This window comes from Anomaloglossus baeobatrachus, chromosome 3 (assembly GCF_048569485.1).
Source record: "Anomaloglossus baeobatrachus isolate aAnoBae1 chromosome 3, aAnoBae1.hap1, whole genome shotgun sequence".
NCBI classification, from domain to species: domain Eukaryota; kingdom Metazoa; phylum Chordata; class Amphibia; order Anura; family Aromobatidae; genus Anomaloglossus; species Anomaloglossus baeobatrachus.
This window is the reverse complement of record NC_134355.1, coordinates 92,849,354-92,874,667: the sequence shown is the minus strand read 5'-3', so window position 1 is coordinate 92,874,667 and position 25,314 is coordinate 92,849,354. Positions and strand designations below refer to the sequence as shown.

Below are 25,314 nucleotides of genomic sequence, written 5' to 3'. Positions count from 1 at the left end.
AGTGCAAGTGGGTGTAATCATATAGTTTTCATTGGGGGTGTGTACTTCTTCCTCCTGTAAGACAGTGACCAATCACAAGCAGACAACAACACTAAGAGGCAAAAAGAACACGCCCCCACCAAGGCTTAGTTCAGGTTTCTTACTGTGCAAGATGTATTAAGAACAAAGGAGCTGAAAAGACAGAAGGCACAAACCTGGCGTCTTATCCTGGTGGAACCAGTGTGAGAGGTTGCAGGGAATCACTCACCTGGGTAAGTTGTGCACGTCACAACTACTGTAGATCGCTTGTTAGTGTGGAAAGCCGGCTGCTGCAGCCCCACGGGGAGAAGTAATTCAGTGAAGCAGGAGAGAGGGGTTGTAACACACGGCCGGATAGACTCTGACAGAATTTTCATTAAAATCAGCAGGTTTTATTGTTCTACGCGTTTCAGAGCTAGCATTCTCCTTCTTCAGGAACCAACAATAGCAATGTACCTGACAGCCATGACAAACAGCCTTGATCTTATGGTCTAACCTCCTCAATGAGTCAGTGTGTGGGATGGGCAGTGCAGCTAAGTTTAGCCGTGTCACATTACAAAAGCTTCTATCAGCTCTACTCCTCTTATAGTGTTGCCAACTCTTCTATGCAGCCTCTCCTGCCATGCTGTCTGTCCAATCCTGAGAGTTCAGTGTCACTTTCACACCTATGTCTGCTGGGCTCATCTTTTATTTGTGCTGCCGTTAGATCAGAGCAGGGTGTCATTACATCTCACATAGGAGTAGCCCAGCAGAGGCAGGTTACTCCTGTGTGAGACATAATGACAGCCCTGATCTCACTGCAGAGTGATGACAAGTTGCTGGAACACATCAGACATAAGTGTCACATCTCAGGACAGGCAGTATGGGGTAAGGAACTGTACAGCAGATATGATTATGCTATGAAAGGATGAGAGCTGATGAAAGGGTTTGTAATGTGACACCGTTAAACTCAGCTGCACAGACCCCCACACTGACTCATGGAGAATGTTAGACCAGGAGTTCAGAGCTGTCTAAAATTATACATCTCACACAGTGAGAAGCCTGGTCTAAGCTATGGTGGAGGCATTTTCTTGTCCCTTTGAGAGTTGCTGCCTGTTTATGATTGGTCAGTCTCATACAGGGGAAAGAGAACACTCCCCCATTAAAACCTATCTGTTTACACCCATTTGGGCTAACTGAAAATTAATTCATTAAGGGCAAAATATTTTGATTGCTAATATGTCTGCAACAGGGAGGCAAAACAAAAAATATCAAAGTGTTTTCTTCCGCTCTGCAGCTACCATTACATTATTTTGTGTAGCTCAAAAGATCATCTTTCTCTGCAGTGCGTTGTTCTCTATAAATAGGAATCGCACTGCCAAGAACAATGGTACTCTTTACGCACATAGCGATCTATTACAGATCGTTCAGTGGGCATCGCTTACCACAGTCTGCCTGTGTAAATAGGAAGTTAAATGGCGGTAAATATATACTGATCGATGGTCATTAAGTGTCGTTGGTCGGCCTGAGTAAACTGACTATTAGGACTGATGCACACAAGTTTTTTACGTCTATATACCATCTTTGAGTACTACAGTTAAGCTAATACGGCACCTGTAGTAGTTCATTAGTTGCATTAGTGCTTCATGGGGAAAAATAGTATCTTAAAAGGAAGTCTCTTTGCACAAAATGACTGTACGCATAGGCACTACTCTATTGCTGTATGGTGGTATGAAATACGGAGTCTGGCAGCATAAAATTACTGTTCCAACCAAGCATAGGACTTCACTGCACCATTGACTTACCAGTTCAGTGCACCTTCCCACCTATTTGTGTTCCATTTATCGCCGGCTTTCTCTTAGGCTAGAATCATATAGCATTTTTATCCATAGTCAGTGGCCCTGTCAGGGCTTATGTCCAAATGCCCAACAGAACGGGATGCACCAATGGGGCTATTGACTATAATGATGCAAGGGAAGTCACAGTGAGCTCTGTCATGCATATTTTCTGGTTGTATATATCTAGTTGATCATCAAGACCCAGTCTACTATTACTTGGTGCCTCCAATAGGCTTACATGGCCGAAAATGATGCAGAACAGAGCACACTTTGACTCCATCTGCATCATTATAGTCAATGGCCCCATTGGTGCACAAGCTCTTATCACATTTGGCTGCCATAGGAGAAAATGTTATGTGATCCCAGCTTTACTCTTGTAAAGTATTTATAAAGTATATAAATATTATTCTTTACATGAGCAAGAGAAGAGAAGAAGAGATATATGGAAAATAAGTAGTTGGAAAAATGCACTGAATGTCTGGCCTCAACAAGGGTGCACCGAGTGCCTGTTCCTGGTTTGATCAGTCATTTTTGTGCTGACAGATTTCCATTAATATAGCACCATACTGCAGCAGATAGTGTCTTTGGATACAGAGACACAAGGGCTCTTCGTGCCTCTATACAGGCTTTGTTCCCATAACTTAAGGCTAGGTTCGCACACTGCGTCTTTTTGACGCTGCGTTTTTGTGCATTTTTGGCCGCTAAAAACGCACAAAAACGCACCTGCGTCGAAAAAAGCATCAAAAAACGCATGCGTTTTTGCCGCGATTTGGTGCATTTTTGGCTGCATTTTGCTGCGTTTTTGATCTCTGCGTTTTGCTGCGTTTTTCCAATGCATTGCATGGGGGAAAAACGCAGAAAAATGCAGGAAAGAACTGACATGTCCATTTTTTATTTTTAACTCAAAAACGCAGGTAAAAAAAACAGATGTGTGCGGACAGCAAAAATGAAAACTCATAGACTTTGCTGGGGAAGCAAAGTCCTGCAGTTTTGAGGCCAAAAACGCACCCGAAAAACGCGCAAAAACGCCGCGAAAAACGCACTGTGCGCACATAGCCTAACTGTGAGTTTGATGTATTAGAGCAGTGGTACCCAAACTCCAGTCCTCACGACCCCCAACAGGAAATGTTTTCAGGATTTCCTTAATATAGCACAGGTGATGCCTTGATAATGATTCCATCACCTGTTCAATAGTAAGGAAATCCTAAAAACATGACTTGTTGGGGGCCATGAGGACTGGAGTTTGGGAAACACTGTATTAGAGGGACTTTTCATCAGTAACGCTGAAGCATCAACACCACCTCAAGTCAGCTCGCAAGTTATATGTGAAGCCAGTCCCAATCCAAAAATGTGGTTTGTCTTCCTGTGCAACCCTGTCCAACGGCTCCACTTGCCCTTAATTTGCAATTTCTCTTACTACAATTGTACTGTTTTCTGCTTTGAAATATGGCACACATTCTGGAATTCCTAGTTCAACGAATGGTTTGTATTCTTCTTACTATGGGCATCAGCCACACATACATAGCCACAGATGGGATGCACTAAAAAAACGATACTTCGTGCAAAATTTCATTGCAGAAGACAACAACATTGCAACAAGATGGAGCCGCCAATCAAGGGCAATTTGGATGTGTTGGACAGGGTTTAAATGAGATAGCAGGAGCTCTTGTCAGGATTGGGACTCCCCTTGTAGCACTTCCCAGCTTATTTGCACATGCATTCCACCAAACTCAGTTTTATTTGCAATGCTGCCAAACAAATAATGTTGCACTTGTAGTTTTGTCCCCTACCAGGTACTGTTTCTTCTTTTAGTAACCAACAAGCTTCTGACAGACGTCTTAGAATCTTCCATTGACCCTTTACCCCTCATAATGTATTCCCAAAAATCTGGAAACAAAACTCCGTAGAGCTGCTATTCAAAGTGTCTGTAGACTTGATATTTAAGGGATAGGGCAGTCATACCATAGTGGCATAAGTGGCATAATCTGCGGCTTCTCTGAGACCTGGGGTGAAGGGTGCACCCTATAGCTGCTGCATGACGAAAACCCAAGCAACCTTCCTTTCTACAATGGCTGACCATGGGAATCCTGTGTACGGGGCCTTCTGTTTTGGGTGGCAAAACACACAAATAAGGGCACCAATCAAAATCCTTGCTCTAGTGCCCTTATTATTTACACCACTGCCTTAAAGTGAACCTGTCAGGTGCAATATGCACCCAGAAACATGAGCAGTTCTGGATGCATATTGCTAATCCCTGCCTATCTGTATCTGTATCTAGTAGCATAGATAAAGGGATCTTTAGAAAAAGTATTTCTGAAGATGCCATATGATATGCTAATGAGGCTAGTGACTATTCGCAAGGGCGTTATATCACCTGGCAAGTCGGCCCCCTTAGCATGTTAGTACTCCCCTGTGGGCGTGCTAACATGCTAATGAATGTGTAGCGTCAGAGAATGGTCATGTTCACCTCTCTGCTGCTATTCGGGCCGAGTCCTGGATTTCGGGTCAGTGTGCATGATCCCGGACTTTTGGTCATGCGCACTACAGGAGTTTGAAGCCAAGACACGTACACCCGGCGGTCATGCGAACTGACCCGAAATTCAGGACTTGGACGCGATTGCAGCAGAGAGGTAAGAGCAACCATTTTCTGACGCTGCACATAATTAGTATGTTAGCACGCCCACAGGGGTGTACTTACATGCTAAGTGACCGACTAGCCAGGTGATATAACGCCCTCACAACTAGTCGTTGGCCTCATTAGCATATTATATGGGATATTTAGAAATACTTTTTCTATAGATCTCTTTATCTATGCTAGTGTATACAGGGACAGTTAGGCAGGGATTAGCAATATACACCCAGAACTGCTCGTGGTTCTGGTGCATATTGCACCTGACAGCTTCCCTTTAAGATACACCAGAAGCATCTACGAGGTGAAACCTATCAATCCCATATAGATATATTAGTTGTGCTCGGCTCCAAAGATTAATAGCGGTTCACTGAAAGTGGTTACAGAGTACAGCTTTGCGATTGCAGGTAAGTGACCATTTTTATTTATGAAGTGTGAGGACAGGTATCTGACAGTACAGTTATTTTGCACAATTGAATCCTCCTTAGGGAGGGGAACACCACAGACTTCATCCATAAATCACTTCACTCTCTCGGAACTGTGCTTTGTAGCATTGTATCTACAGTTGATTTATCCTTTTGTCACTTGAAATCCATGTCATGTACATTTAATCATTCTGTAAATCATACTTGCTGCATTCTGACACTGATGCATTTGATCTTGAAATTTCCAATATTTGTAAAACTGATATCATGGCATGAATAGAAAATAAACATGGTACGCTATATAATCATTATATACTGTAAACTGAAACGTGTGTGTGTGTGTGTGTATCTATATATATATATATATATATATATATATATATATATATATATATATAAAAAATGTATGCAGTATCTCAAAAAGTGAGATAATTTTTTGTAAATATCTTATTATATCTTCTCATTTGACAACACGGAAGATATGACACTTTGTTACGATATAAAGTAGTCAGTGCAGAGCATGTATTACAGTGTAGATTTGGTGCCCTCTAAATAACTCAACACACAGCCTTTAACGTCTAAACCACTGGCAACAAATGTGAGTACACCGTTTATTGAAAATGGCCAAATTTTGCCAAAAGAGTCAATATTTTGAGTGGCCAACATTATTTTCAAGCACTGCCTTAACTCTCTTGGGCACGGAGTTCACTAGAGCTTCACAGGAGTCACTGGAATCCTTTTCCAATCCTCCATGACGACATCACAGGGCTAGTGAATTTTAGAGACCTTGCACTCCTCCACCTTCCATTTGAGGAGGCCCCACAGATGCTCAATAGGGTTTAGGTCTGGAGACATGCTTCACCAGACCAGCATTTGGTTTAGGTGTGCTTGTATTCAGCAAACTATTTGCAGGCTTCCTTCTGCATCATTTTTAAAAGAGGCTTCCTTTTGGGATGACAGCCATGAATACCAATTTGATGTAGTGTGCAGCATATGGCCTGAGCACTGACAGGCTGAGCCCCCCCACCCCTTTAACCTCTGCAGCAATGCTGACAGCACTTATGGCTATTTTGAAAAGACTACAAACAAGAGACAGTTTGCACTGAAATCCTAAAGCATGAAAACCATAAATGTATGAATATAGATATGCATTACTGCTAAGAAAAATGAGGTATTTAGCATGCAAAAGCAGCCATTTTTATATCAGCCCAGTCGCCACGTCATGGCATATCTCGTAACTGGGTACCTACGCTATACTGGAGCCTCTATCTGGGTTTAAAAACTTCCTGTTTATGAGCAAGTAGAAACCTGCTATATAGGATAAAATCACCTGTGGCTAGTGGCGGAAGGGTGCACGGTCAGAAGGTATGAGCGAGAGAGAGAGAGAATGAGAATTCTCCAGGCTCTCCCCATTCAGTTTCATCACTTTCCCATCCATTTCAGCCTTTTCCTCAGGCCCCCAGGCTTCTTTGTTGGGTCCAGCAAAAAATTACTCACATTTCCCATTGACTTGCATTGTACTCGCTATTCTGAACAAATACACAAGTATTACAAAGTACTCGTTACAAGTATAGTGATTACGAATATTACGGTACTTGCTCATCTCTACCTGTGACCTTTAAAAATATGAACACTGTAGGCCTCGGCTATTTGAAGAATTTACTGAAGTCCCACAATTCTTGCCAACTGCTTAGATCAGCAGGCATGAATAAGATTTCCATACTCAGGATCTAGCTTATTTTTGGAGGCAGAACCTTTTATTACACAGCCCACAAGCTCTGGAACTCATTAGCTGGATCAGTCAGGGAGAAATCATCTCTTAACACATTAAATCACAGCTTATGATGTACCTGTTCAGTTTGGTGTTTAAGGGTACTTTCACACTTGCGTTTTTTTCTTCCGTGACAATCCGCCCTTTTGGAAAACAGCGGAATATGTTAATGGATTCCGCTGTTTCCCATAGACTTGTATGGATGACGGATTGTGCCAAAAGTACCTGCGTTGCCTCCACTGGCCGACGCTGCATTGCGTCCGCCGGGCGGAAGGAACCCTGCATGTAACGTTTTATGAGCGGTGGAATCCTCTATTTTTCACTGCGCATGCTCATCTTTTTTTATTTTTTTTTTTAATCACAGAAACTTTATTTTGTCTCTTGGTGGCCGAACGTTCAGCTGAGCGCCCGGCCGCCAGCATGTGAGAGCTCTCAGCTGAGCGCCCGGCAGCCGGCATGTGAGAGCTGTCAGCTGAGCGCCCGGCCGCCGGCATGTGAGAGCTCTCAGCTGAGCGCCCGGCCGCCGGCATGTGAGAGCGCTCAGCTGAGCGCCTGGCCGCCGGCATGTGAGAGCTCTCAGCTGAGCGCCCGGCAGCCGGCATGTGAGAGCTCTCAGCTGAGCACCCGGCTGCCGGCATGTGAGAGCGTTCAGCTGAGCGCCCGGCCGCCGGCATGTGAGAGCTCTCAGCTGAGCGCCTGGCCGCTGGCATGTGAGAGCGTTCAGCTGAGCGCCCGGCCGCCGGCATGTGAGAGCTCTCAGCTGAGCGCCTGGCCACCGGCATGTGAGAGCTCTCAGCTGAGCACCCGGCTGCCGGCATTTGAGAGCGTTCAGCTGAGCGCCCGGCCGCCGGCATGTGAGAGCTCTCAGCTGAGCACCCGGCCGCCGGCATGTGAGAGCGTTCAGCTGAGCGCCCGGCCGCCGGGTGATTAGCTGATCGTTCACAATAGTCTGCTGCCGGTAAGGCCTCTGCCACACTCACGTGAATTTCACGCACGTGCCGAGAGACACGTATTTTCCCTGCGTGTTGCGTGCAGGTAAGTACATGTCTCTGGTACGTGCGTGACACGTGTGTTCTACGTGTGCTATCCGCGATAGCACACGTAGAATCAGTAATTATCATACTCACCTGGTCCTTCCTGATGTCCGCGCTGCTGTCCGTGGTGCTGATCCTCGGTCTCCAGCACTCCCGTCTCCCCGCTGCTGCTGCTGCCAGGCAGTGAAGTGAATATTCAATGAGAATAATGAGCGGCGGTCGGCAGCAAGAGGCAGCAGCGGCAGAGACAGGAGGGCTGGAGAAGGTGAGTTAATGTTTCTTTTTTTTTTCAATGACATGTGTGTTTTCTCCGGCGCGTGTCACACGGGACCGCATCCACACTACACCCGTGTGGTGCGGGTGCGGGCCGTGTGACACCCATGCTGCCAGTGAATAAACGGACATGTCAGCGCTTTCAAAAACGCACACACGTACAAACGCACACGGACACACGTTCTGTGTGGTTTTACGTGTGTGTGCCTGCTACAATAGGGTAGCATTGGTTAAAGTGTCTCCGTGCCGCCGGTACGTGTAAAAAATGACAAACACGTGCCGGAGGCACGGATGTGTGGCGCAGGCCTAAAACTGTAAAGAAGAAAAAAATTTAAAAAAAAGCTTTCCGTTGTTTTGTACGATCCGTAGCATCCGTTGTGCCATTATATGCAACGCATACGTTGCATCCGTCACACAACGCAATGCAACGGATGCCGTTCAACGCAAGTGTGAAACTAGCCTAAGGCCGCAGAACACACCAGCCCTTTACATTGCTCATTATACCAAATTGATGAACTTATTCTCCAATTGTACCTTGAATCCATTGTTAGAAAATCACAAACAAATGTATGTTGTTGGTGATGATTGATTTTATATATATATATATATATATATATATATATATATATATATATATATAGAGCTTAAATCAGGTTTTTTTTGGTAATGGGGAGATGTAAAAAAACTACAGAAAATATCTTTAAAGGGAACCAATCACCAGGATTTTCGTATATACCCTAAATCTAGTGCTATACTGGCGCTATCAGGCTGAATCTATACAAACTTTTAGTGGTCAGCTCGGATGTTTTGGTTTTGAAACCCAAGAAAGTTTATAAAATCGGCAGCTTCTTGAGTGACAGCAGCTGAGGGTCAGACAATATCTGGGGGGGGGGTATTCATAGTTATCCCCTCAATCTGTCAGAATTAGCATAAGTATTATTCAAACGTGTCACTTTTCATTTGCAGGACCTGTGTGAGGTCATACCCATGTGACCAGAAAGGGCGGGGCCTCAGCCAACAAAGCTAATACCAGGAAGCAACATTTTTTTGTTGGCTGAGGCCCCGCCCCTTCTGGTCACATGGGTATGACCTCACACAGGTCCTGCAAGGAAAAAAGTGAATCGTTTGTATAATACTTATGCTAATTCTAACAGGGGGAGGGGATAACTATGAAAATTCCCCCCTCTATTATCTGATCCTCAGCTGCTGTCACTCAAAAGCTGCTGATTTTATGAACTTTCCTTTTTTGGGTTTCAAAATCTATACATCCGAGCTGACCACTAAAGGTATGTAGAGAATCAGCCTGATAGTGCCAGTATAGCACTGGCTTTTGGTTACAGTATATATGAAAATCCTGATGATTGGTTCCCTTTAACATAATAATCTAATTTAAACAATAGATCGATAATTTTAATGACGGATTCTATTAAATGTGTACTACAGTTTGTGCAGGATAACACATAGATGATATTTACAACACTTAGATGGATCTCTATGCAAAGTAGATTTTATGGCTCATTGAATTGATTCATGTATGCGCAGCTTTAGCCCAGGATCCAGTAATGTCAATAGCATAATCCATAAAATGTTGCAAGGTTCTACAGTATAGTATTAGACTTCATATTATTAGTTTAGTTTATTAATTTACAGGACTCGACAAACATGATGACATTCTAATAACAAAAATAGGGCTGATCTGCAACCTTGCTTTTGAAAAAATAGCAGCCATATTTTTAACTTTGGACAACACCAATGACATATTCAATATTCCCCCAAAAATATGTATCCTCTTAATATATTGCAGTCATCATATAGTGTAAGTACTGTGTACTTTCAATTGTTCATTTTTCCCAGCTAATTCTTTTATTTTCCATTGGATCTATGACATCACATGATTAAAAACAGACTAGCTGAATCCTTCTAAGCTTTATGTAAAAACAGGAAGTCTCTCTTCCGTGTATGAGTCATTACTGCAAAATTTCTGGCAAGGGAAGGAGCAGAGCAGTTGGGCCAGGCATTGCAGGGAAATTAGACAACCTGTTTCTACATACAGCAGAGAAAAGAGAAGAATTAACTGGGTAGAAAGGTAAAAGAACAATTGCTATGTAGTTTGATGATTGCAATATATTAAGAGGATAAAATCTTGATGGGAGTGCTTCTTTAATTTGTACAGTGTTTACAGAAAAAATATATCTTTGCACCCTATTAGCTAGTCAATAGAAAACTCTAAAACTGGACAGTCATCAGTGGTTGATACCTTTTAGTGGCTAACAGAAAAGATGGTAATAAATAGCAAGCTTTTGAAACTACTCAAAGAGACCTCGTAGTCTTGAAGGACTTGCTATTTATTACCATCTTTTCCGTTAGCCATTAAAACTTATCAGCCACTGAGGACTTTCTAATTTTATTATTTTTCATTTGGCCCATTGAATCTAATCCTTCTATTATTCTGCGGAGATGCATTACAGAAATATTTGAGTTTTTAGTTTATAATTACAGCTTGTGTGACATCAATTTTTTTTATGAATTCTAGGATTCGAATCTTGTGTATCCAGTTGTCCTGAAAATGGATCCTAATGGATTTTTCCTGCACTGGGTGGATCAAAACAAGGTAATTCATTAACATTGGTAATGTTGCAAAGTTTGTGTACCTGGCTGTTAAGCTAACACCCATTGTTTTATATAGGTGATATGTTTAACTCTGTTACAATTTACAGTAAGTTCAATATATGGTTCTACCATAGATCTGGTGTATATATATGTAGAGTTATTCTGGGTAACTAGGTTCTTGCAGCAGATTGGGTTATAAAAAGTATGGGCACACAACGAAAGTAAGGCTGGAAATCCGGCTATTTCATACTGTTGTGTTACGGAGACGGTAGCTTCTACTGAGCACGTGTAAGTTCTCAGAATTAGCCTGTTAATAAAGCAACATGGGCTAAAATATTATTGAATTTGCAGCCTGAAGACACATGGCTTTATAAAATATGGCAATTTGTAGCTGGACTCATAATATGCATGGTCAGTTTTCTTGTATTATGTTAACTTGTTTCAGCTAATCATTCTGTTATTATTAATTACAGTGTATACATGTATAATATGAAGGATTAAAGGGAACCTGTTACCAGATTTGTCCCCTATAAGCTGTCGCCACCACCTGTGAACTTTTCTATACAGCATTCCAGTATACTGTATATAGCAGCACAGGCGCTGTGGAGAACGTAAAAAAAACCTTAAATTACTCACCTACGGTGCTGTCTGGTCCAATGGGTGTCCCTGCTCTCCGGTCCAGCGCCTCCTTTCTCTAGTCTGGCGCCTTCTCTCTGCTGCGATCGCCGTCCTCCTTCTTCTGAGGCCCGTGTGCATAACGTGTCCTACATCATGCACACTAGCCGGCATTGAGGTCCTGCGCAGGCACACTTTAATCTGCTCTTCTTTGGGCAAATCAAAATATTGTAGTGCGCATGCACGCATGGTCTTTAACCCTTCCTCGCACCTGCGCATTACAGTTCTTTGATCTGCTCTCAGCAATGTAGATCAAAGTGCGCCTGTGCAGGACCGTAGTGTCAGCCTGTGTGGATGACATAGACGCGGCATAAACACTGGGCTGGGTAGAAGGAGGATGAAGATCGCAGCAATAAGGAGGCTCCAGATCGGAGAGCAGGGACACCCATCAGACCAAACCGCCCCCTGAGTGAGTATTCTAAAAGTGTTTTTTATGATATACAGCATGGCCTGGGCTCTTATATACAGTATTCTGGAATGCTGTATATAAGAGCTCAGTGGTGGTGGCCGCAGCTTATAGTGGCCAAATCTGGTGACAGGTTCCCTTTAAGGTAATTATTTGATTGGTTAATTTTACCTCTTGTAAGAACATGATATAAACTCGAAGATGACTTTTAGTATTGTTTTTTGTTTTGTTTCTTTATAATATGCATTTCACAATTTCTATCACTTTTTTATGGACTGCCTTTTTATTTTAAGCAGGAATTTACTGTATTACACCATATGTTTTGTATTATTTCTGAATTTAACATATTAACCCTCTCTATAAAATGGTGTGTAATGCAGAATAATCAACATACCCAAAGAGATAGCTTTTATTTCTTATACACAAGCATGCATATTTAGTGTACATACTTAGGCCGGTCTCACGCATTCCAAGATGCATACACCGAGTATGGCTTGCAATGTTGGGTCTCTTGGCCCAAACATAAAAGTTTTGTATCTGTGTACGAGGCCACAGTTTGAGTCTAGGAAACCCATGGCTGGCATGGACATCGTGGCCAGACTGTGAATGTTAATTATGAGAAATTGACCTCAGGCTGAGTCCAAACATCAGAGCAATTTATGAACAAGAGAAGGAAAACATTGCCTATGAAAATTTTGGGGAAAGTTTCCCTCCTGCCTTTTGCTAAAATCAGTTTCTATTGTTAATGTGGTCAACCTAAAATTTTCTTAACAGGGTCAACCTAAAAATGCATACCTCAATATTATTCTTTCTAAATTTCTATACACATTTTATTGCCCAGATATTGACATTTGTTTTTACATGATTCAATTGTTTTTATTGATTTTACAATTTTGCAAGTTAAAATGGGGAGGCATGAGTTGGGATAGAATGGATCTATTAAAGTAACTGGAAATGCAGATTATAAGCTCATCTACTCCCTTGACCTGGTGAATATATTTTTTTATAAATTACATGTTTTACTCTTTTTACCTTGGAAAGTCTGAATTACATCCTGTTTTTGCTATATAATGATTTCTTCTTTGTGTGTTTGTATCTTGTAACTCAAATTAGAAGTCGTTCTTACTATTCATTGTTCAGATTCTAGACTGTCTGAACAAGCCACGAGGATTAGAGCTTTTATGTAGGAATATAATGAAACAGCACTTGTCATTGTGCATGAAGACTTTATACTATACAAGATGATATTGCATCCTGTAGAAAAACTGCCGAAAAAGATGACCAGATTAATAAGATCTTAATATTGGTGCCCAGGGGTTCTTGACATGTAGTCATGTATAGGTGACCTATTACTTATCAGTGTTACTTGGGCATCTCCCAATACAATGCTTAATTAATAGGTTTTTCCAACTTTAGCAGTTAGGCCGGGGCAACACGGGGCACTAGTGCGATGCTCACATGACACTCGGCTCGCGCTGGCAGCACCGCAAGAGCCGAGTGTCATGCTAGTATCCCTGCGACTGAGGTCCGACTGTGCGAGCGGACCTCGGCTGCGGGGGGCGGGGCGGCTCTGAGGAGGGGTGGGCCAGCGCTGCAGAGGGGCCCTCTCTACTCCGTAGCCGGCTATTGCGATTCTCCCTCTGCATGCGCGGTACACCGGTGTACCACGAGTGCAGTGCAATTTTTCTCTCGCCTCATTCACTTGAATGGGTGTGAGAGAAAACAGTCTCGCATTTTCTCGGTCCGATTAGGGCTGAGAAAATAATCGCTCATGTGCGCTGTCACACAGAGTAATATTGGTCCGAGTGGAATGCGATGTTTTATCGCACTCCACTCGCACCGATTTTCTCGCCGTGTGGCTTAGGCCTTATTACTTAAAAAAAAATCACGGTGGTGTCAACCATTTTGGCAATTTTTGGATTTTTGTGATTTCTAAAATCCTAAAATATTGTCACTTTCTAATAAATTGATTCTCAGGACCCTAGACTAATAGCCACATCAGTATTCTATGGCTGCCAAATAGGAGCCCAGTGAACAACCTCCTACCTGTTTTCCTGGCGTGAAGTCATTTGTACATCACACAGCCACAATAATATTGTACTAGGCCAGCTAATCAAAGTGGAGCCATGGAAGTTGCCAGGTAGGAGGCAGTACTCATGGCTTCTGTTCAACAGCCAAGGAATACAAACTTGGATGGTGGACCATGTTTCTGTGAATTTATTTGCGCATTTCCATTTCCTAACATTGTGTTTTGTCCTCTATTACCTAAAGTCTATGGGGTACTTTGCACGCTGCAATATCGCTAGCCGATGATAGTGATACCGAGCGCGATAGTACCCGCCCCCGTCATACATGCAATATCTTGTGATAGCTGCTGTAGCGAACATTATCGCTACGGCAGCTTCACAGGCACTTACCTGGTCGGCGACGTCACTAATTGGCTGGCCAATAGAAGCGGAGGGGCGGAGATGAGCGGGATGTAAACATCCCGCCCACCTTCTCCCTTCCGCATTGCCGTATTGCCGGTGGACGGCGGGCGCAGGTAGGGAGATGTTTGTTGCTTTTGCAGCTTCACACACAGCGATGTGTGGAGCTGCAGGAACGACAAACAACATCGTACCTGCGGACGCACCGACATTATGGAAATGACCGACGTGACACAGATCACCAATTTTTGACTGTTTCACACTCATTCATCTTCTCTTCTAGGCTTTACACGTTGCGACGTCGTTACTGGCGCCGGATGTACGTCACTTTCGACTTGACCCCAACGATATCGCAGTAGCGATGTCGCAACGTGCAAAGTACCTCTAAGTCCAAGGAAAAAAAATCTTTATGAAGCACTTAGAGCCACATAGGCAACACCCCTTACAGAGGTTTTTTTTCCAAACTGAGCAAATAGTGCTGCAGATCTTACTCTTTATAATTCACTATTTGGAAGTTATGATTGTCTGCCCTTTTTTCAAGTACACTAGAGGTTTTGAAACCTGCCATCTCACATTAAAGACAACCAACCAGCAGGATTTTCATATATAAAGTAAAGCCAGTGCTATACTGGTGCTAGGATGCTGAATGAAAGGATAACTCTTGTTCAGAGAGTGGTTGTTTTATTTCAGAAATATGTGCAAGTAAAGTTTCAGCAATGCACTGCTATTTGATTGATAGCTGACAGAATATCTAATAGGGGGGTTGGGTTTTGCTATCTATTCCCGCCCCTCTCTGCCTTCCTGGCCTCTGTAGAGCTAGACTGTATGGGCTCCTTCCAGGTATAAGTCATGTCTGTCACGTCATAGGGGCGTGTTCGAAATACAGCCCATACAGTCTAGCATCTACCAAGGTCAGAGAGGCAAACAGGGCCTGGAATAGATAGCAAAACCCAACCTACCTATTAGATATTCTGTAGCAGCTGTCACTCAAATAGCAGTGCATTGCTATAACTTTACTTACACATATTTCTGAAATAAAACATCCAATCTCAGAACAAAAGCTATGCTTACATTCAGCATCCGAGCAGCAGTATAGCACTGGCTTTACTTTATATATGAAAATCCTGCTGGTTGGTTCCCTTTAAAGCTGCAAACTCCTGTTGTTTCTTCTGTTAGCCCTATTAGTAGCCGCCCACACACTGCTTTAATAACTGCTGATGCTGCTGTAAGCACAGAACTTTATAAACTGCCATGCTTGCTTTGCAGACAATCCTTTGTTTGGGTCAGATATGATCATAATTTCAGCTACCTATCTATCTCACCATGGAGGAAAGAAAGAAGTGCAGCAATTCTAATAAAGTAAAAGAGGTGTGCAGTTTTCAAGAGTAAAGGTCCATTTAGACGAGATAATAATGAGGATAGAGTGTTCGTTACGAGAATTATTCACAGATTGTTGACTTGTGAAAACATGCAGCAATCACCATCCAAATGCTTGTTAATGAACTGGATGAATCGTTCATTCTGATATTAAAATCATTCTATTGGGTGCACCTCGTCCTGTGAAACCATGATATGTGCAGCCAATGATACTCTGTGCACACAGAAGGATTGTTCTTTACACATAGAATTTTGCTTTACCTGTCTAAACAGAATTAAATGACCACCGATTGGCTTGTATATAGCCAATCGGCGGTTTAGTGACTGTAGTTGTGTAGTGGGTGGGCCTACCCCCTACTAGTCTAGCATAGATAACCCGGCACTGTTGTTATTAAAAATGTTTTACTATTGTTCTATGATGTGTTAGGGCACCCCCTAGTGGCCGGGTGGGACGGCTGTTGCCACCGGGGAGGAGGAGTCGGCCGGATTGCTAGGCAAGGTCTGAATGTGTGTGAGACAGAAAGATCCGGGTCAGCGGAGAGTGAGCATCTGCAGCGGCAAGTGCGATTGTGTGAGCGGACCATCAAGGGACACCGGAGATCAGGAGGTGGACGCAACCTCAGAGCCTATTCTGCTGGTGTGGGTCCGGTGTATGCTTGGCTGAAGAGTGGGAGCCCGGAGGAAGTGGAGTACTTTGGGCATATCCCCACCAGAGGGTGCGTTTGGGCAGGTTGTCCCCAGCTCCACTAATATTGCCGGAATCCGCTGACCGGAGTGTTTTATCTTTGTGAATAAATGTCGTTTTTATTGCATCTGGACTTTTGCCTGCAGCCTTTTTGTGCATCGGCCGATGAAGACACCGACATACACTCTCTCAACATTAAAGAGGTGATGCAGCCAGGGATGTGCCTTGAATACAGTGCTGCCACGACTACACAGCCAGAGGCTTCCCTGGCTGGTCCCTTCAAGTGGCGTAGTCGGCAGGATCCGAGTCCCTTGCCGGAGAACCAGGAGTCTGAAGACCAAGTAGTGCCTGAAGCACGGAATTCGGATTATGAAAGAAGATTCCCAGTTCCCTGGTGGGAAGAAAACGAAGTACCCGCAGCGTTGGACCGGGTACAGGGTGACGACCAGGAAGCCGTTATCTGTGAGGAAGAAAAGGCGCGGAAAGTTGGCGCCGAAAGAAGAGCCTGGGGCTGGCCGGTGCCGAAGAGAAAGCATGGAGTACTCCGCCCAAAGAGGGGAGGCGCCAGCTCCAGGGCGCGGAAGAAGAAAAAGAAGTACCTCAGCGGAGGAGTCAAGATGATGCGTGAGTCTGGAGGTGGAGTCCGTGTAAGAGCGGGAAACGAAGACCCGCCTCCACTTCCTCCAGCCTCAGCGTCGACACCACCGCCATTACTAGCGATTCTGTCGGAAACCGAGATGGAGAACTTTGGGCAACCTGCGGAGTTGGCGACGACTATGGCCCTCATCAGCCTCGGTCGAGGCCGACCCCGGTTCGCCCCTGCTAGCGAGGCCACGATAGCGGACCTTCCCATTGGACCGGGAGGTTCTACGAGGCCAGACAAAGTTTCTTGGAAGACCTCATGGGATGCTCAAACCGGGAGCACCATCACAGAGGTGAAGGCGACCTATGCTACTCCGCCCATGCAAAGCCGTCCGGGGGCTGCTGCTCTCCCATGGGACACCCCGCAGCTTAACGCCGCCGCCACACCATTTGTTCCGGCGCCAGAGTCGGTCGAGGAGTTAGCCGGGCGTCTAGAGAAGGACCACCTGGGCTTCTTCTGGGACCCAGTCATCGTCTCGCCGGAGGAGTCGCGCCCCAGTGTTCCGCCCCCGAAGCCTGACCCCGTCCAGGAACGGCTCCTGGCTGAGACCGTTGCCCGGGAAATGCTGTTCGGTTCCGGTGGCGAGAAGTTAGCCCAGCAGTTTGTGACCGGGGTGGTAGTCAAGTTTAATCAGCAAGAGGGATACGGCTTCATCCGAGAAGTAGAGACCGGGGATGATTATTTTTATAACCGGGTTCATCTCGACGTCGAAGGACTCCCTAAGCGACTTCACACCCTTTGGCCGGGCGAAAAAGTCACCTTTCTGCCGGATGCCGGTAGCCGCGGCCTGTTTGCCGTCTGCGTCTCCCGCATGCCAACCACCCGGGAAGCGGAGCAGTGGCAGGAGGAGATAGAGTGGGAGGAGCAGCAATAGCGGCGCCGGAGCCATGCCAAACCGCTCCCGCCCGCGCCTCCTCAGCCCAGGCGCGTCCTGGCTGCTGTCCCGGAAGCAGCGATGGAACCGGCTCCTGATCCGGAGAAGTTCCCAGCCGTGGTAGCGGTGACCCAAAACGTGACTAATAAGCCGGTCATTATGCTGGATGCACCACCACCATCCCGGGCAGGAACACCGTCACCGCCAAGAGGAGCTGCAGCAGCTGTGCCGGAGGAACCGTCCTACGCCCCGGTGTCTTTCAGGCGAATCCGCCGCCAACCGGGACAAACTCTGGGGGCCTACATCAAGGCTCAAGCGGAAGAATGGAAGAGAGCCTGGCCCCCAGAGTAAGTTGTTGCCTCCAGCACCTGCCGAGACCGGTGTTGTTCAAGACCGGCGAAAAGTTCTTTTGTTGTTGCAAAGTTTGACGGGCCTGTTGCCCTCCAGCGAAGACCGGGAGCGCTACTGAAGCCTCCGGGCACCCATCTAAGACCGGGAGCGCTGTTGAGCCTCCGGGCGCCCATCTAAGACCGGGAGCGCTGTTGAGCCTCCGGGCGCTATCCAGAGACCGGGAGCGCTGTTGCGCCATCAAGCGCCCCTCAAGACCGGGAGCGCCGCTGAACTGGTGCCGCTGTTGAGGACTGAACCGAAAGGTTTTTATGTGTTTATGTTTTTATGTGTTTAAGAGCCTTGCCGGGAGGCTCGGATTTTAAGAGGGGAGGCATGTAGTGGGTGGGCCTACCCCCTACTAGTCTAGCATAGATAACCCGGCACTGTTGTTATTAAAAATGTTTTACTATTGTTCTATGATGTGTTAGGGCACCCCCTAGTGGCCGGGTGGGACGGCTGTTGCCACCGGGGAGGAGGAGTCGGCCGGATTGCTAGGCAAGGTCTGAATGTGTGTGAGACAGAAAGATCCGGGTCAGCGGAGAGTGAGCATCTGCAGCGGCAAGTGCGATTGTGTGAGCGGACCATCAAGGGACACCGGAGATCAGGAGGTGGACGCAACCTCAGAGCCTATTCTGCCGGTGTGGGTCCGGTGTATGCTTGGCTGAAGAGTGGGAGCCCGGAGGAAGTGGAGTACTTTGGGCATATCCCCACCAGAGGGTGCGTTTGGGCAGGTTGTCCCCAGCTCCACTAATATTGCCGGAATCCGCTGACCGGAGTGTTTTATCTTTGTGAATAAATGTCGTTTTTATTGCATCTGGACTTTTGCCTGCAGCCTTTTTGTGCATCGGCCGATGAAAACACCGACATACACTCTCTCAACATTAAAGAGGTGATGCAGCCAGGGATGTGCCTTGAATACAGTGCTGCCACGACTACACAGCCAGAGGCCTCCCTGGCTGGTCCCTTCAGTTGGAAAGTGTAAATGCTCCTTAAAGGGAATCTTTGAGCAGGATTTTACCCCCCAAAATATGTATATGTTCATGTAGCTCTTTCAAAGACCAGTCCAGCAACACCTTCACATGACTAGTCTGTTCCTCCATAACTAAGAATCAGTGTTTGAATTAATATGCAAATGAGAGTGAAGATCTACTGTAGATCTAAAGCGTCTGTCACTCCAGCTCTATTCTCCACACAACACTGCTTCCTCCTGCTTGAGAACAGCTGATTTACCTGAATTCACTACAAATAGCCGATAAACTGTCAGGGTCATAAATACAAAAATTTAAAAATATAGCCAGTATGTTTTTTAACCCTAGAACGCGCAACCATAGAAATCTACCATAGAGAACAAGTAACCTAGCAGGCCTGCGAGGCCCCAGGTATGCGTTCTAGGGTTAATAAGCATTCACTGCTATATATAGGGTACTAAACCTCCATTGGTAGGTAGAGGACAGTATCTAGAGCACTTTAGGCCCTGGTGGTGGCCCTGGGTGATTTACTCCTATTCTATCGTACTGTGTTTTTATGTTTTGTTGTATGTCTATGGATATTTTGTTGCATATTCCTATTTTTAATATATTATTATTATTATTATTAGTAAAAGTTTTATCTTATTAAAAAACATACTGGCTATATTTTTGAATTTTGCCTGAATTCACACAGTATAGAAGCTGTTTTTAACGCAACAGGAGTCAGAGGTGGGCAGGGAATAGAGCTGGAATGACAAAGGCTTCAGATCAATAGCTGTTCTATTTGTTTTTTTGTATATCAATTTAATCACTGAGAAGAACGGACCGGCCATGTAAAGGTTTTGCTGGCTAGTCTTTAAAAGAGTTACAAGCACGTATAATAAATAGTTTGGGTGGTGAAATCCTGCGGACAGATTCCATTGAAGCTCACAAACTTCATAGATAAATCTTTTTTTTTAGGTTCTTTGTTAGAAATGTGAATTTGTGCTTTAATATGCATAGCCTCATATGCTTTAGTAATATTTTTCTTTTAGTAACAGTAAATTGGCCATCAGTGTCCAACTCTGGTTTCGATGCTCACCCACTATTTTTGTTGAACCATCTCATTATAGTTTCATTTCCAATCTCTATTAAATGTAAATATGCTGAATATATATATATATATATATATATATATATATATATATATATATATATATATAAATCTGTTAAATGTTGTCTGATTTCCATAAAATCCCTTCAATGGGTTAGATTCTAGGTGCCACCAGATGACTTGCATAATCTGTGTTTTTTCTTTGGTTTATGAAATGTGACATTTAATTCATTTTCTTTACTTACTGAATCTGAGCTTTTTTTATCGTATTAATTCTGTTTGCTCTTCCTCTGGCCTTTGAAATCATTTAATTTATTCATAATGTCTGCTTTTCATTTTGTAAGCTTCATGATTTGTACATTCATGTTGATTAATTGCCGTGGTATAAGCACATTTCTAGTTTCTTATGCATTGTATGAGGCAGAGTTGATGGCATCGTATCTTGTGTCAGATTTCCTATTTCTTGATGTATTTTTGCTTCAATTAGTTAACAGATCAAATGCACCCAAAATTATTACGTAAATGATTGCATGCTATTGGAACCCTAATGGTTTTCAATTAAAACTGTACTTATTTACATGATAAAAGTAACTTTTCAGGGGATGTCCACTACTAGGACAACCCCTTCTGATTCCACATATTTCCCCCAGGTAAAATAAAAATGGCCAGTCCTTAAAGGGTTAACAATCAGCTCGATACATTGGAAGGGCCTTAAAGGGTTTGTCCACTGCTAGGACAATTCCTTCTGATTCCACATGTTTCCCCCAGGTAAAATTAAAATGGTCAGTCCTTAAAGGGTTAACAATTAGCTCGATACATTGGACGGGCCTTAAAGGGTTTGTCCACTGCTAGGACAACCCCTTCTGATTCCACATGTTTCCCCCAGGTAAAATAAAAATGGCCAGTCCTTAAAGGGTTAACAATCAGCTTGATACACCGGAAGGGCCTTAAAGGGTTTGTCCTCTGCTAGGACAATACCTTCTGATTCCACATGTGTTCCCCAGGTAAAATAAAAATGGCCGGTCGTTAAAGGGTTTACAATCGGCTCGATACATCGGAAAGGCCTTAAAGGGTTTGTCCTCTGTTAGGACAATCCCTTCTGAGTCCACATGTTTCCCTCAGGTAAAATAACAAAGCCTATACTTACCTCCCATAGCAGCGGGATTTCAGCAATGCCAGGGCTCACGAGATGTGATGTCACGCGAGCCTCGCTTCCAATAAGCGCTGGCTTTTGTCTCCCCACCTTCGGACAAAAGAGTTAACCAACAGGAAGTGAGCTCTATGGCTGCCGCTCATTTCCTGTGTCTAAAGGCGGGGAAACAGAAGCCAGCGCTATTTGGATGTGGGGCTCGCGTGACGTCACAACATCACATGAGCCTCAGAACGCACAGGCCACAGAGTTGTATAGGAGTATAGGCTTTTTTATTTTACCTGGGAAAATGTGGAATCAGAAGTGGTGGTCCTAGTAGTGGAAAACCCCTTTAATGTCCTAAGTGTAATTGCACTTTTTTCCCCATTTTTATTTTTTTGTCTAAAAGCCAAAACTATAAGGCTATATGTATGTACAGGTTGAGTATTTGTATCAGATTTTACTGCAGCAAAAAGCAAAGTGTTGGCAGGAAAAATGCTGCATAAAATGTTCTCATTTTTGATACCTTGGGGGGGTCTGTTATGCATTTTTGCTTGCGTGAAAAACACTATTGAAACGTTGAAAGAAATATGCTACAGATTTGAAAAAAAAAATTGATGGTTGAAATCAGCAACGAAAAAAGCAGAATGTGCATGAGATTTACGGTACAAAATCTGATACTGTAAAGCTACTGATTAGTAGTTCCAGAGCAACGTCTTTCTTGCTCCATGGTGTACGCTTGATGTCTTGCGAGTCTTACTGATCAGAATGGGCGCTGGCAATGACAACAATTTGGAGGAGGTTTGCAGGGCTATACTCCGTCAGCTATATACAACCAGTGTGGTCACTGGACCAGGGTCCTGAAAATCATTTTGCTCAACTATAATATAGAATAAATTGTGTTGTGCTACATTTTCCTGCCTTTCACTAGACAAAATCAGCAATAGTGACATTATGTTAGTCTCTTCATCTCCATTTACATGATAAAGTAAGGGGCAATGTGATACACATTAAAGCTAATTTCTTCTTCATCTTTGTTTTTCTCCTAGTCTTCCTCCACCTCTTCCACCTCTTCCTCCTCTTCTTCCTCCACCATTACCTCATACTCCTCTTCCTCTTCTTCCTCCTCCTCTTCCTCCTTCATCTCTTCCTTTTTTTCCTCCTCCACCTTTACCTCATACTCCTGTTCTTCTTCCTCTAACTCCTCTTCCTTCTCCATCTCTTCTTCTTCCTCCTCCTCTTCTTCGTCTTCTTCTTCTTCCTCCACCTTTACCTCATACTTCTCTTCCTTTTCTTCTTTCTCTTCTTCTCCTTCCTCCTCCACCACCTGTTCTTCCTCCTCTACCTCTACCTCCTCTTCTTCTTCCTCCACCTTTTCCTCTTTCTTCTCTTCTTCCTCCTCCACCTCTACCTCTCACTCCTCTTCTGTCTTTTCTTCCTCCTCCTCCTCCACCTTTACCTCATACTCACCTTCCTCTTCTTCCTCCTCCTCTTTGTCTTCTTCCTCCTCCATCTTTACCTCATACGCCTCTTCCTCTTCTTCCTCCACCTCTTCCTCTTTCTCCTCTTCTTCTTCCGCCTCTCCCTCATCTTCGTTTTCCTCTTCTTCGTATTCTTGTTCTTCCCCAAGTTAGACTCAATAATGCTGATATTCCAAACCACATGGGTCTCCTGAATTGCTTGTATTCAGTGAGATATTGATTAAAATCTTACTTTGACTACATAGACCTTCTCCATAGTCAGCCAACGCCAGTAGCAGACAATATCTGAACTACAGACTGGGATTTGTTGTTCATTAATAGCTAGAGACAAAGGTTATGTAATCATAACCTACAGGAAGGCAAGACAAAAATGTAGGCACTTGCCAAGAGACTTAGACAGGAAAAAGAAACATCCGCGCTGACTCCAGGCAGACAACAGGTTTCTCCTTGGCTGACTCCTGTGACCTAAGTCAGTGTTGTAATTTCCATCTACCGCTGATTGCTGTTTATTACTCATTTCCAGCATTTACTGCTCAATGTTTTTAGAACATTTTGACTAAACTACAGACTGCGCACTTTGTACTTTTTACCTGCTATTCACCACTCCTTCCTCCATGATTTCTTCATGTAAATGGATGGCTGGTAAAGGCAAAATACCAAAAATGCTTAAGGAAATAACAAAAAGTGTGTGTATATATATATATATATATATATATATATATATATATATATATATATATATATATATATATATAGTGATTGTGATCAGTATGCATGCATAGATTACATATAAAATTATAGGTAAATCACTGAATTCTTATGGGTTTAACATGCCAAAATTGTTCTCATATCGCTCATATAGTTTGTGTTTTACTTCCCGTTCCAAAGATTAACAAATACATCAATTGTACTCAATAAAAGTGTTGTTGTTGAGCCTTTATTGTATTCTTTTAAATATTTTTAGATTTTTTTTTCCCAAATTACAATTTATGATATAAAAAAATACAGAAATATAGCAATTTTTTCTCTGTTAATAAAGCCAAATACAAGACTCAAACTTCTGATTTTGTATTGAAAACGTTTCAGCAGGCTCATTATCAACACAGACTGGATTACACTGATAGATATCATCATCTCTACATACAGAACATAGCAGAGGTGATCCTCAGAAAAAACGTATATAGTACAGCTTTTATTTTACTCAAGTTTTTAAAGCATAATAAAAGCTGAGCTGTGATTTTTCTGCCATAGCTTTTGTTTGCCTCTTCAGGATATAATATTACATCACTAGAGATTGTGACTATGTAACGGGGTGCCAGGGGCGCCTCTGGGCTTGTAGTCGTGGCCCCTTCTGTCAGGCTTACCCCTGGCTCCGCCGTCACTATCGGGACGGGAGATGTCTTGGTGGGGCAGAGTGTGGTGGTGCAGATGTCGTCCGATGTATAAACACTCTCCAGGCATGGTTCGATGCAAATAAAAGACATTCTTTATTTCACAACTCTTTCCAAAAACCGGCAGTTACAGATGACTTCACGTTCTTTTCTTAGCTGGGGAAAGCCTGCCCTGACATCTCCTCCAGTGGGGATGTGCCCGGCTACTCTACTTCACCTGGCTCCCACTTCTGGCTACCCACAGCCCGGACCCACACCGGGACTGCTTCGCACTATGAGGTTCCGCCCGCTCCTTTTCTCTCCGGCTTCCCTGTTCTTCCAGCTCCCTTCTTTCTTTCTTTCTTTCTGCCCACTCAGCTCCACACTCTGCCCCTGGCTGTCTCCTCTCTCCCGTCCCGGACACAACTCACTTTTACACACTTCCTTTCCCCCTAAGCTGCCGGCTCCTCCTCCCTCCTCTACAGTTTCTATGGGGACAGCATTAACCACTTCAGAGAAAACCTGTGCTTCCTTGTAAGGGGTCTGCCCACCCCTTACATACCTCCCCTCTTTAAGCCTAAGCCTCCTGGCAAGGCACAAATCTAAAATCACATTTTAAAACTAAACAAAGTCATTTTAATGAAACTGCGAACATGTTCACCTGAGGGCACCCGCAAGGGCACACCAGTCCAGCGCCCGGAGTTCCTCCTGGAAGCTCCCGGTCTTAGTCGTGCCCGGAGGCCGTCGGCAGGCACTCCCGGTCTTAGTGGAGTTTCTGCCTGGAGGCTTTTTCAGCACTCCCGGTCTTAGACGTTAGCTGGCAGGAACACAACTCGGCAAAAATCTTCTTAACGACGCGGAGGGAGCCCCTGGCTCAGTCCAGCATCAGGCTCTCTTCCGGGCTCAGCAACTTGAACGGTTACAAACAACACACCTTCTTCCGGCTCAAAACAACGCCGGTGTTGAACAAAAACAGGCCCGCCATCTTCCGGTCTTGAAAAGTCACTTCGGATGATATGCACGTTGCCATTCGGCTCGTTGGGCCTGCACGTACTCCGACAGGGACTGTCCGGGCAACCGGCGCAGCCTCCGGAAGGGCTCGTAGTTGGCGGGTTGCTCCAACGTCTCGGGTGGGAGAGTTCAGCTAGCACCGGTCTTTGCTGCAACCGCCGCCGGTATTGGCATTCCTCCCACTCGATTTCCTGTTGCCACTGTGCGGC

The 25,314-nt window shown here is 44.3% G+C and overlaps 1 protein-coding gene across 1 annotated transcript in view; it reads left to right on the top strand.

Moving 5' to 3' along the window:
* PLCB1 (phospholipase C beta 1) overlaps positions 1-25,314 on the top strand; it is a 990,679-nt gene that overhangs the window by 61,682 nt on the left and 903,683 nt on the right. Inside the window, exon 2 of the mRNA XM_075339307.1 lies at positions 10,501-10,578. Coding sequence (XP_075195422.1) covers positions 10,501-10,578 — 78 coding nt within the window. The remainder of the gene's footprint in view (positions 1-10,500; positions 10,579-25,314) is intronic.